Below are 12274 nucleotides of genomic sequence, written 5' to 3'. Positions count from 1 at the left end.
ATGTCTTCAAGTGTATATGCCTTGCAGTCTCACCCGCTCCAATATGTAAATTGCAATAAGTGCTGTAAGGTAACTAGCGAAAAACTTAATTAGTGATATTTTGTTAGTAGATTAAGCGTTTCTATTTCAGGTAATGTCCGTCTCTTCGAGTAGACCAGCTATAGGACTAGAATTGTGCTATCTTTTTAAAATTTTAAAGGTGATTTTTAATAATTGCTAAAGGTCTTAGCAAAACACCTGGTATACTCTTCGCAGATCCCTTGTCCACAATGAAAAGTGTCCATAAAGTGCACTTCAAATGCCGCAAAAAGGCGCCGAAGCAGCGCTCTCTTTTTCTCTCATCCTTCGTACCCCTTTCCTCTGACTCCGGAGCCTTCTCTGCGCCGTGTCGGAGAGTCGACGAACCCTGCCGTAGCGCCTTTGTGCGTTGCGGAGTGGAGGAGCGTCGTGCCCTTTCCTGACCGTCGCTCGTAGGGTAAGCCTTGTGCAAACCCATCTCCACAAGCTTCAGAATTAATTTTTAATGGATATGTTTACTGATTCTGGTAAAGCTGTCGACGAAGAGGAGGGCAATATATATATATATATATATATATATATATATATATATATATATATATATATATATATATATATACAAGCTTCACGTGTCAAAACCACGTTCTGATTATTAGGCACGCCGTAGTGGGGGACTCGAGAATAATGCTGACCGTGCACCCGGGGTTCTTCAACGTCCGTGCATCTAAATCTGCGGGGAGCCTACCAAGTTAATGAAACGACCATGGGAGCATCGAGGCGTAGGCGGCTGTTTCATGACCTACATGACACGCATGTCATGACGTTGATGTTATGACATGAAAATGATAAATCATGGCATTCATATCATGACCTATCATTTATGTACAAACCTATTTCAGTGGTTTTTGAGTGTTAATCTTTTTTCGCTGAGTCATTGTAATTTTTGCTTAGTCATGCTCATGACTTCTACCATTATTCTTTAGTGTTTCCTTCACTTAGTGCCCACGTCCGAACCCATTCCAGTGGTTTTTGAGTGTTAATATTTTTTTCGCTGAGTCATTGTCATTTTTGCTTTGTCATGCTCATGACTTCTACCATTATTCTTTAGTGTTTCCTTCACTTAGTGCCCACGTCCGAACCCATTCCAGTGGTTTTTGAGTGTTAATATTTTTTTTCGCTGAGTCATTGTCATTTTTGCTTAGTCATGCTCATGACTTCTACCATTATTCATAGTGTTTCCTTCACTTTGTGCCCACGTCCGAACCCATTCCAGTGGTTTTTGAGTGTTAATATTTTTTTCGCTGAGTCATTGTCATTTTTGCTTTGTCATGCTCATGACTTCTACCATTATTCTTTAGTGTTTCCTTCACTTAGTGCCCACGTCCGAACCCATTCCAGTGGTTTTTGAGTGTTAATATTTTTTTCGCTGAGTCATTGTCATTTTTGCTTTGTCATGCTCATGACTTCTACCATTATTCTTTAGTGTTTCCTTCACTTTGTGCCCACGTCCGAACCCATTCCAGTGGTTTTTGAGTGTTAATATTTTTTTTCGCTGAGTCATTGTCATTTTTGCTTAGTCATGCTCATGACTTCTACCATTATTCATAGTGTTTCCTTCACTTTGTGCCCACGTCCGAACCCATTCCAGTGGTTTTTGAGTGTTAATATTTTTTTCGCTGAGTCATTGTCATTTTTGCTTTGTCATGCTCATGACTTCTACCATTATTCTTTAGTGTTTCCTTCACTTTGTGCCCACGTCCGAACCCATTCCAGTGGTTTTTGAGTGTTAATATTTTTTTCGCTGACTCATTGTCATTTTTGCTTTGTCATGCTCATGACTTCTACCATTATTCTTTAGTGTTTCCTTCACTTAGTGCCCACGTCCGAACCCATTCCAGTGGTTTTTGAGTGTTAATATTTTTTTTCGCTGAGTCATTGTCATTTTTGCTTAGTCATGCTCATGACTTCTACCATTATTCTTTAGTGTTTCCTTCACTTAGTGCCCACGTCCGAACCCATTCCAGTGGTTTTTGAGTGTTAATATTTTTTTCGCTGAGTCATTGTCATTTTAGGCGTCTGTTTCATGACCTACATGACACGCTTGTCATGACATTCATGTCATGACCTATCATTTATGTTCGTCATACACTCTTGTCATACTATGCCAATTTTGGTACCTACCAAGTTAACGAAACGACCATGAGAGCACCAAGACGTAGGCGGCTAGATAGATATAGATACTGTCAAAGTGACAAATGTTCGCCAAGAAACGCTTCGCACTTAAAGAGAGAGAGAGAGTGCCGTTACAAAATCTGATCCCAGTTACACATCCGACAAATAAAAAATGCACTTGCAGCTCTGATCGGTTATCTATTTTTTACAACCTGTACAAGACCGGCCAAGAGGCCATGACCGGTGCGTACCGATCCGCCTCTCGACCCGCGGCCACGGCCGGCCCGTCACGTGCCCGCGTGCAGCCGATGTCCGTGTTTTATCCTCCCGCGCCGCTGGGCGGTCGGCGGACGTTGTCACCCGTGCACTACGCCCATGCCGCCTCGGACGAGTGTCCCATGCTGTCCACTAGCGGTCCCGTGGCCACATGGTGCCAGCACCACATCCAGGAGGTAAGGGCAGATAGCCGTGGTCTAGCCGGCACGAAAGACGCGCACACCGAAGTGTCCGCAGTTACACACAGAAGCGGCAAAGGCGCTCTTGTGTATCTTGGTTTTGTTCTTATGTTCGGGATATTTTTGCGTCTGAATTAACGCTCTTTTATGCACGTTATATTAAAAAGACATGTAACCCATTGGGCATAGGCTTTTTGTCCCCGGACGATAATCGTCGTCTTCCTTGGGTGCATTGTTTTTTCTTCAACGCTGCTTGCCCTGTATACTTGGGATTATACGATACGGTATACTTGTACCGCGGCGTGACGTATATATAGCCTTCCTGACGAAAAAGTATAGCAAGCGCAGAGTGATAAGAAAAGGAAGGTGTGCGCCCTGATTGGTGACGTTTATTATTGCTGGACAAGATAATACCCAAAGGGTGCAACATTTTCATTTTTTTATAGTACTCGCTTGACACCAAAACATTCTCCAAATGGTCTTGTACGGCTCGCCTAAAATCGCTCAGAGATGTCAACCGTGCAAGGATTTTCGTTCGGCACAGCCAATATTTCAGCCGAGGCTTGTCCTTGTGGCCAAAAGATGGTGCGGTTGTTTTATTCTCACGCGAACGCTGCCGGCGTGCCAGCCGCTCGGGTCAAATTCGAGGAAAATAACGTGGAGATTTAGCCACACATTGTAAGCTAAGGAAAAAATCATCGCCGTACGATAAATCTTTACATTCGGCAAAATGAAGCAGGTGCGCTATACCTACTCTTACGGCTGGAACAGTGGATTACCGTGTTATTCGCACAGCTGATATACAAGCGCGGCAAGGCGGCTGATCTCCTTTATAATCCTCGCTCAGCCCACGGCAGGATCGGCACGCCGCGAACGGGCGTGCTCCCCAGGTTTACGAGCACAGCCGTGCCCAGTCATTGCCCCAGCTGTACTTTGGTGCAACGAGGACACTCGTGTCCGACGGCGCTGTCCTATAACGGCGTTTCCTGTCCGGCGCCGCATTGTCCTACATGAAGGTTCCGCAAACTGTAGTAGCATGTGGCCCCCACTCCTTTCACGACCGGCTCCATTGATTTGGCGATGGTACTATGCTTTTCTATCACTTCCGGTGCTGATCTTGTCAGGCTGTCGCAGGCCCGGGGCCTCTGCACGCCTTATACGGTGAAAAGCCTGTACCTTATATAAGCAGGCTTAAGTTGATAATGAAAGCAGTAGCGTCTGCGAAGTCATCCACAGACCTTGTGGATACCGCGCGTTTGCAGCACACTACCACGACCGGCAACACGTGTGGCAGCGCAGGGGCTGCAGTTCCCTTGGGCGTGGTCAATGTTCGGCACCTGTGGCTGTTCGCGTGCAGCCTGCTGTTCGCCGGCGCCACCGTGTCGCTGGTGTCCGCCGCCCTGGCCGTGGTCGCCTGGCGGCTTCTGCACGAGCCGACAGGATCCGATCTGGCGCGAAACGCGTCCTCCGCCATGATGCGCGCTGCCGCGGCTTCCGTCGCTGCTGGCGGAGACACGAGGCTCTCGAATTTCACACCTTTCGCCGACCACCCGTCACCCGCGGCCGGAGAAGCTCGAGGAAACGCGAGCGCCTCCTCCCAGCCCTTCGGATGCGCCACACCACCTCCGGTCGCCCAAGATGACGTGCCGCTGCCCGTAGAGTAACAGGATAATACGGATGTTCCTGCTAGCAAACATTGCGGTATTTTACCCGAGCCAAGCAGGTGACGTCCTGCGTCGTTGTCGTGGACGCTATATCTGCACAAAAGCGCGCTATACGATTTTATCAGCTTGTTTGCTCGCGCAGGATCGAAGACGTGGTTTGCGAGTTTCAAAGCGTTCACTGCTTGTCGTTGTTCTTTCTTGAATTTGATTGCACTGGCGTGCGGCGTGCGATAGACGGGAGGTATGCCTGGCGCCTGAAGGGCGGACGGAATATGTCCGTCGTGTCTAGTAGAAATATAATTACAGCTTCACCCTTCGCCTGTTACAGACCAATACATACCCCTCCCTCACACGATATCTCACATGCGTGGCCTCACACGTGTGGCTTGTGTAGATGTCGGGGTATGATATACCCCGACATCTACACAAGCCACACGTGCAAGATCTGTAAAACTCAACAAGCAACACTCCCCCACATGGTATGGGAGTGCAAACATCAATGCCCAGACCTTAACCCCGTGACCCTCTCGTCGAGATGGCACGCCGCCCTGCGCAGCTCCCATCTCGACGACCAACTCTGGGCTACCCAGCAGGCCTACGAAGCGGCGAAGAGGTAAGACCTCGACGTCCCATCGTGGGAGGCCTAGGCCCAGCCGACTAAACTGCTGGTTCTCAATAAAGTTCACTTTCTCTCTCCATTCCCCTGAAGTTGTGTTGCTCGGACACAATTTTCATACTTCGTGATGCCCGTGAATCCGGCAAATGTGACGCGAACAAGGTTTTCAAATACACATAGATTTTTCCATAGATTTATTCGATGGACTACAGTTTTTTTTTATCTTTTTCGTTCGCTGTAAAGTGGCAGATTTGACTGCAAGCAATTTCCGTCGTGCTATAACAGGCGCTAGCCCTAGAACGCTTTGCTGAGCTCATTTGATATTGCACTGTACTCCCTATAGCCGTCTTAGTACAGTGTGCCATTCTCTGTACTGAGTTGACCGAGTCTCACATTAGATAGTTTTATAAATAGCGGAAGCAAGTGGCTTAGTGCATATTAAAAAAAAATGTCGCAGTTTCACCCGAAAGGCGAAGCATCGATTGCGATGGCAAATTAGTAGAGCTATACGAAGCAAGGATAGTAGTTTAGTGGGCCGTATAAAGTTGCAAACATTCGCTTACTAACTAAATATACAAGCACGCTGTCACGCGCGCACAGATAAACATAAACACAGCACGCTCGATGACCGCGGGAACTCGCTGTGAAAACGCCGGAGTGAGAAAGCGCGCCAGCAGCAGCGGGCAAATTGACCTTCGCGCTGTCTCTCGTCTCGCTTCAACGCGAACTAAACGTCGAAAGCAGAGCGCATACGAAGCTACCGGCATTCGGCGCATGCACTTTGTCCCCATCGCTGATAGCTTTGAAGATAAGGCCCGCGCGGGCGCGCACTTCACCCACATCGCAGATCGCTTTCAAGATACGGCGCCCGCACTGTGAGCAGCAGCCGACGGAGCAGAACGCACCCCCCCCCCCCCCCTTCCCTCTCCGTCGCCTCGCCTGCGTGCTTCGCGCGCGAGAAAAGAACGCGCGCGCTTCCGGCCGGCCCTCCTCTATCGCGTGCGCTACACTGAGCCGCGAATGCCGGCTCACCCTCGTACGCTTTCATTCGCACAGACAGCGTACGGTGCGCGGCGACAATTTTATCGCCGTTGGACTTCATACGGAACCTCACGGCGACGACGACGGCAGAAGTGTGCTTGGAGTGTCCATATAATTGCTATCGCAATAAAGGTGCGGTCAATGACACGGTGCCCCATGTGCTAATTGGAACTCGGGTTACGCTTATTTGTTCGCAGGGCGTGTGCGCTAACTTTGGGTCCTATTCGCTCACAAGTAGCCATACTTTTCCTTCTCCCCGCTCGTGAAAAAATAAAAACAAACCATATCCGATCATTTGTAATTGCAGAACATATCGGCCTGCACACTACGGCCAAAATTAAGAAAAAAAATGTCACAGTTTCGCCCTAAGGGCGAAGCAATGAATGCGATAGCAACACAGCAATGTCATACGAAGTAAGGTGAGCGGCTTTGGTAGCCATATGAATTGTAGCAAACATGAGCTGATTAAGTATAAGCAGGTGTGCTGCGGCGTAAGTAGACCGACGTGAAGAGAGACTCGATGACCACGAGAAGGTGCGTGTGAAACGGTGGTGTTGATGAGAAGCGCTTCCCGTGGGCAGCGCGTGCGAAGGGACACACCTGTAGCGCTGCACTGCCGATCCGGGAAGTATTGCTTGTGTAGCGTGCGTTGGAAAATGTGGCCCGACTATTACTAACTGCAGGAACAAGCGTGGTGTGAGCGCGCACAAACAAACATGAATAGATCACACTGAATGACTGCAGACAACGACTGTCAAAACGCTGGCAGCAAGCGCATACGCCGCACCGGGCGAAGGTACGTGCTGTCTATCGCTTCAACGGAAACTGAGCGGAGAATGCACGGCGCATAAAGGTCAGAGCCGTGTGGAGATAATTAAGAGACGGTGCGGGTGAGCGACGAGCGCGGTTGTTGGCAGAGTAGAAGTGCGCCCCCCCCCCCCCCCCCGCTCCCTCCGGCGCTGGCTTCCCGCTTCCTTGCTTGCGCGTGGGAGATTGAGTGCGTTCGCTCTCTGTGATAGCGCGCGTCCCCGCACGCTTCCGCTCGGGCATACGGCGCGCGGCGAAGATTTTATCTATAGGGAACCTCACGGCGACGGCGACGCCGACGGCAGAAATCCGGTTGAAGTGTCCATATAATTGCTATCGCAATAAAAAATGGAAGTAACTCTCCTAAGCTAAGAGTGTACGAGACAGAGAGGAAGGAAGCCGGGGGGGGGGGGGGGGGCAGGCCGGGTCCTGTGCCCCGCGTTTCTTTATTGCTGTTTCTTTTTCTTTTGCGCTGCTTCGCGTATTTCACCGGCCCGTCGACTTCGTGTACTGACTCCAAAGTGAAGCGAGGTCATCGAGGGACTGCGCTGGTAGATCCGCCGCTTCGGTGCCTTTAAAGCACTCCTGTAAGAAGAATGGAAGAGTGAAATGCATTCTTTTTATTTTTCTTTATTAGTCGATGACAAATACCACCTCCTATAGGTAACAGGCACCGTCGACCATAAATCACTTCGGCTGGCGAATAGCTTGCGGCTTAACGAAAATGAAATCAGTACACACTTCTTCTTTTACTCGGGTATTCCGCTAGAAACTCCACGTCGATTCGATGGATGTGGATGGATTGTATGTATGTATGTATGTATGTATGTATGTATGTATGTGTGTATGTATGTATGTATGTATGTATGTATGTATGTATGTATGTATGTATGTATGTATGTATGTATGTATGTATGTATGTATGTATGTATGTATGTATGTATGTATGTATGTATGTATGTATGTATGTATGTATGTATGTATGTATGTATGTATGTATGTATGTATGTATGTATGTATGTATGTATGTATGTATGTATGTATGTATGTATGTATGTATGTATGTGTATGTATGTATGTATGTATGTATGTGTATGTATGTATGTATGTATGTATGTATGTATGTATGTATGTATGTATGTATGTATGTGTATGTATGTGTATGTATGTGTATGTATGTATGTATGTATGTATGTATGTATGTATGTATGTATGTATGTATGTATGTATGTATGTGTATGTATGTATGTATGTATGTGTATGTATGTATGTATGTATGTACTTGTGTGTGTGTTCCCCCTTTACTGTCTGCACTACCTGTACTTTATTATTTTCCTATATATATATATATATATATATATATATATATATATATATGCATGTATATATATTTGGGTGTGGTGGTACATGCCACCAAGCTTGTTTTTTAAAACTGTCTGGTAAATCTGTAAGTATCTTTATACTCTTAGATACATTTATTCACTGCAGAAAGTTCGCTTCATTGTATATTACCCTTTCCTTCGCGCCAGCACTTTTGCAAGGAGTCATCATTTACTAATCGCAGCATGCAGTTTCCACTCCCTTTACCCAGCTGTTCATCGACACCTAACGCCTCCGTCAAGCTATACCGCTTCCACACTTATCGCTGGATTGATACTCTGACATTCCAACACAATATTCTCAATGGTTTCTGCACCATTACCACGCGCAATGCACGAATCGTCTTCATCTGAAAGTTTTCGCCTATAACCACGTGTTCTCAGACAACTTGATCTGTCTTCGAACAGTAGGGCAATGTCCTTTTAAGTCACAGGCATAGGTTTATCAGATAAGCTGTACGCGATAAAACAGATATGCAGAGGGCTAGACTACGATAGGGTAGGACTCTTGCAAAGGCTAGGTGACTATTTGTCGCCTCACCTATTTAAAGAGGATGGAATAATAATAATAATAATAATAATAATAATAATAATAATAATAATAATAATAATAATAATAATAATAATAATAATAATGATAATGATGATGATAATGATGATAATTATAATAATGATGATGATTATAATAATCGTATCGGTAGATTTAAGAAAGAGTTTCGAGCCTATAGGTCTGTTTTTATTTGCTCGTGGTTCAGAATTTGTGGAAAATAATTCGGGAGCTAAACAGCCCGACAATGTTTCCTTTAGGTCTACGTCTAGCAGTTTTTCTTTGTTACGTGCTACTTTGTGCTTGATTGATGGCTACCGACAGCGTGATGATTACGTGCGTGGATTGGCAGCCTGCGAACTTTGATATTTTCACCCTGCTCCTTGGAGACAGTCTGTAGCAAACCTTTACGAAGAAAAGAAAAAAAATTCACCGACAGTTGTGATACTCCCTAATTCGAAATTTGAGCGCAGCTCTAGCGTGTTTTCATTTCGCGATTTATTGGCTGGCGCGGACAATCTCTCTCATGCGGCACGTTCCAAGCGGAGCGAAGTGTGGCGCGATTGCCTCGCTAATCAGGAGATCGTGAGAGGCAGCGCGTGGCTGACGCGTGGGAGCGATTCACCACCGCCGCCGCAGACAGACCTCCGCTCATGCAGCGCTTTGGTCAACAGACGACGCGTAGAGTGCCTCGATGCGCGCGCCCCCGCGAACGGAGTGGAGGTGAGCGAGCGCATCGAGGCACCGTAACGACCCGCGCTACTCTGGCACCATCTCGTAGCCATCGTCGCCATAGTAACTCTTGCGCGGCACTACGCTGTTCTTCTCACGCTTTCGCCATAGCCTCCTCCCCCGCTTTCCGCTTCATGGTTCCGCTGCACCTTACTCTTCTGCTTTCTTCCTCGCGTTCTCTTCGCTCTCGCCGTCTTTCATCGCCCACTGCGCCCCGCGTTCGCTCTCATATTTCGTTTTGCTCGGTCACGAGGGATGACGTCGACGCTCGCCGCAGCTAAGAGCTGCGCTCTAAGAGCGCGAAAGGAAGGCATAAAGACGTGTCAGCTTACAAGAAGGTCTTTGGTGGCTTGGTGTTGAGCGGGAGTGAAGTCCTTAGTTGAGTAGAGCATGTAGGCCTGCAGGGAAAAGTGCAAAATTTTTTTGCGGATCCTACGCACTCTGGGAGTCAGTGCCATGCGAAACATTTTGCAGGCAGCTAGCTAGCCGCATAGTACGGTGTGGAGTTTTGCTAAGCGTTACCAGATGTATCACCATTTTTGTGTACGTCAATCAACTGTAAGCGCGTGACTCGAGCGTGTGCATCGCGACAGCAAGAAGACGACGACGGCAATGAAGTTAGTATGACGGTGGTGGCACGACGACATATTTTTTGTACTTTGGCGAAGAAACGTTACAACCTTTCTCGCCCGCGCTAGCGCGCCGCACGCGCCAGACGTCTGCAACTTCTAGCTCGCGTTAGCGCGAGAAAAGTATGCGTGCGATCGTGACCTTATGGCTAGAGCCCTGGGCTGTTGTGCTAGGGGTATACGAGGTCCCATTCCACCAGACGACACTTTACTCATTTTATATGGAAAGGGGGCCCGAAACTATATGAGAACCCGCCGCGGTGACGTAGTACCGCCGTGGTGGCTCAATTAGCTAAGGCGTTGCGCTGCTGAGCACCACCAGGTCGCCTGATTGAAACCCGGCCGCGGCGGCCGCATTTCGATGGAGGCGATATGCAAAAACGACCTTGTGCTTGCGTCGTAGTGCGCGTTAAAGAACTCCAGGTGGTCAAAATTAATCCGGATTCCTCCACTACGGCGTGCTTCATAATCATAACTGGTTTTGGCACGTAAAACCCCAGAATGAAGAAGTGGCTTTGGTGTTACGCTGCTAAGCCCGAGGGCGCGGGATCAAATCCCGGCCGTGGCGGCCGCATTTCGATTGGAGCGAAATGCAAGAACACCCGTGTGCATTATTGGGTGCACGTTAAAGAACCCCAGGTGGTCAAAATTAACCCAGAGTCATCCCACTACGGCGTGCCTCATAATCATATCCTAGTTATGACACGTAAAACCCCGGAATTTAATTTTAATTATGCGAGATACGAACTATACCTAGCGTACAGGGCCCGTTATGAGCCAAGAGTGCTTAGTACTAAAAAAAAAAAGCGTTACTGTAGCACATAGCATTAAAGCACCGCGCGCGCTGCGTTGATGGTGTGGGTTCAGCTCCAATGTGCGACAGGGTTGTACTTTTTATTAAGGCGGAAGCCTTACTATCTGTCTCATCGTTCGGTCGACCTTCAAAGTCCTTGAGCGAAAACGCGGCGACTACACGAAATGTACAAAAAGCCACGTGGTTACAGAGACGCGCTCGTGCCACTGCTCGCGCGTTCGAGTGCCTGAGTTAACTCCATCTTAATTAAGGGCCAGTTAATTAATATATAGTTAATTAAGGCACTTGTACCCACGGCCTTTGGTAGGAGTCGAACCCACGACCAATGATGTTAATTAGGGCGAAGTTAATTAGGGCACAATTAATTAAGGTAGCGTCTATTAAGGCACTCGAATCCACTACCTTTGGTGGGATAAAACAATAAGAAGTAACAACACATTCGAATGAGAATGTCAAGTAATTTAATTAATGTCTCGTGAGCGCGTAGGCTTTCGCCTTCATCATCTTTGGCGTATGCTGAAGTGACTGTAAATGTTTTACTTTCATTGCCATTTTCTTTAACAGCTAAGGGTTGTCGTAAATATTAACCATGGTTTACAATTAATTCGACAAATGGATTTGAAAGTTAATTTTTTCTATGCTTTTTTTGACATCATGGCTCTCTGGTTTCACATGGTGTGCGTGCATGTAGATATATTCAAATAAGTTTTATTTTTCAATATATCCGGTGCAATATTAAGTTTAATAAAGACATTCGTGCGAAATACAACATTATTATTCCAGAAATTGGCAGTTATCTACCCGAGGAAGCGTGGCATTGGAGCATTTAACCTTCAAATATGTAATGTTCTCGCAGAAACATCTGCACGAAAGGTTACGAGGGTCTGAAATATGGAAAAAAGAAATCCAGATCAGGGGTGTTACGTAGCTTCTTTGAAAACGCATGGCTAACGTAGTATCTGGTCATCGTCTCGAAACCGTTTTGCTGTGGCGGTTCTGCCGTCTTATTATCGGTTGTAATCCTACAAGTGCATTCACTGCAGTTTTAATGCTGTCGCAGAAGTGGAGCTTGGATCCGCGTCGTAGCGAATTGGTTCACGTACCTTGTTTTCAAGCGCCACACCCCAGCAGTCAAAAACCTGGAAACGTACAAATAAGTCAGGCAGGAACATTAAAGGAATAAAAGTACCTGATGAAATACCTTTTCTGAGGTTCCAAATTTTTGGAACCTCAGAATTTTTGGCTATAGGGTATCCAGGATTGCCTAAACGCGCTACTTCTTGTCCGTAGCTATTGTGCATGAGGTGTCGGCATGACTACTTCACTGCTTCACCGAAGCACATCTTGTAAAGAGGTGGATAGAAAAAAAAAATTAGCCAGCTTCACAGACTTAACGTCGC

At 47.0% G+C, this 12274-nt stretch overlaps 1 protein-coding gene and 1 long non-coding RNA gene across 2 annotated transcripts; one reads left to right on the top strand and one right to left on the bottom strand.

Annotated features, from left to right (window-relative positions):
* Window positions 1-2420: 2420 nt before the first annotated feature.
* Window positions 2421-4309, top strand: LOC119461968 (uncharacterized). The gene is made up of 2 exons (XM_037723327.2): window positions 2421-2642; window positions 3908-4309. The coding sequence occupies exons 1-2, from the start codon at window positions 2427-2429 to the stop codon at window positions 4307-4309; spliced, it is 618 nt and encodes a 205-aa protein (XP_037579255.1). The 5' UTR covers window positions 2421-2426.
* A 2906-nt stretch (window positions 4310-7215) lies between these two features.
* On the bottom strand, window positions 7216-12015 carry LOC125947800 (uncharacterized). Its single transcript, XR_007468493.1, has 3 exons — window positions 11978-12015; window positions 9764-9829; window positions 7216-7358 (listed from the first exon to the last, which is right to left on the bottom strand). It is a non-coding gene; the product is annotated as an uncharacterized LOC125947800 (long non-coding RNA).
* Between the last annotated feature and the right edge of the window lie 259 nt (window positions 12016-12274).

The sequence above is a fragment of the Dermacentor silvarum genome, chromosome 8 (genome assembly GCF_013339745.2).
Source record: "Dermacentor silvarum isolate Dsil-2018 chromosome 8, BIME_Dsil_1.4, whole genome shotgun sequence".
Classification (NCBI taxonomy): domain Eukaryota; kingdom Metazoa; phylum Arthropoda; class Arachnida; order Ixodida; family Ixodidae; genus Dermacentor; species Dermacentor silvarum.
The sequence above is the reverse complement of the archived record's forward strand: the minus strand, read 5'-3'. Positions and strand labels throughout refer to the sequence as shown.

What these genes read in the sequence shown, in the direction of transcription:
- LOC119461968 (XM_037723327.2), top strand. Translation starts at nt 2,427, where the DNA reads ATGACCGGTGCGTACCGATCCGCCTCTCGACCCGCGGCCACGGCCGGC. An exon ending in GCCAGCACCACATCCAGGAG is followed by an intron (nt 2,643 to 3,907) that starts GTAAGGGCAGAT and finishes GCGCGTTTGCAG; the next exon opens with CACACTACCACGACCGGCAA.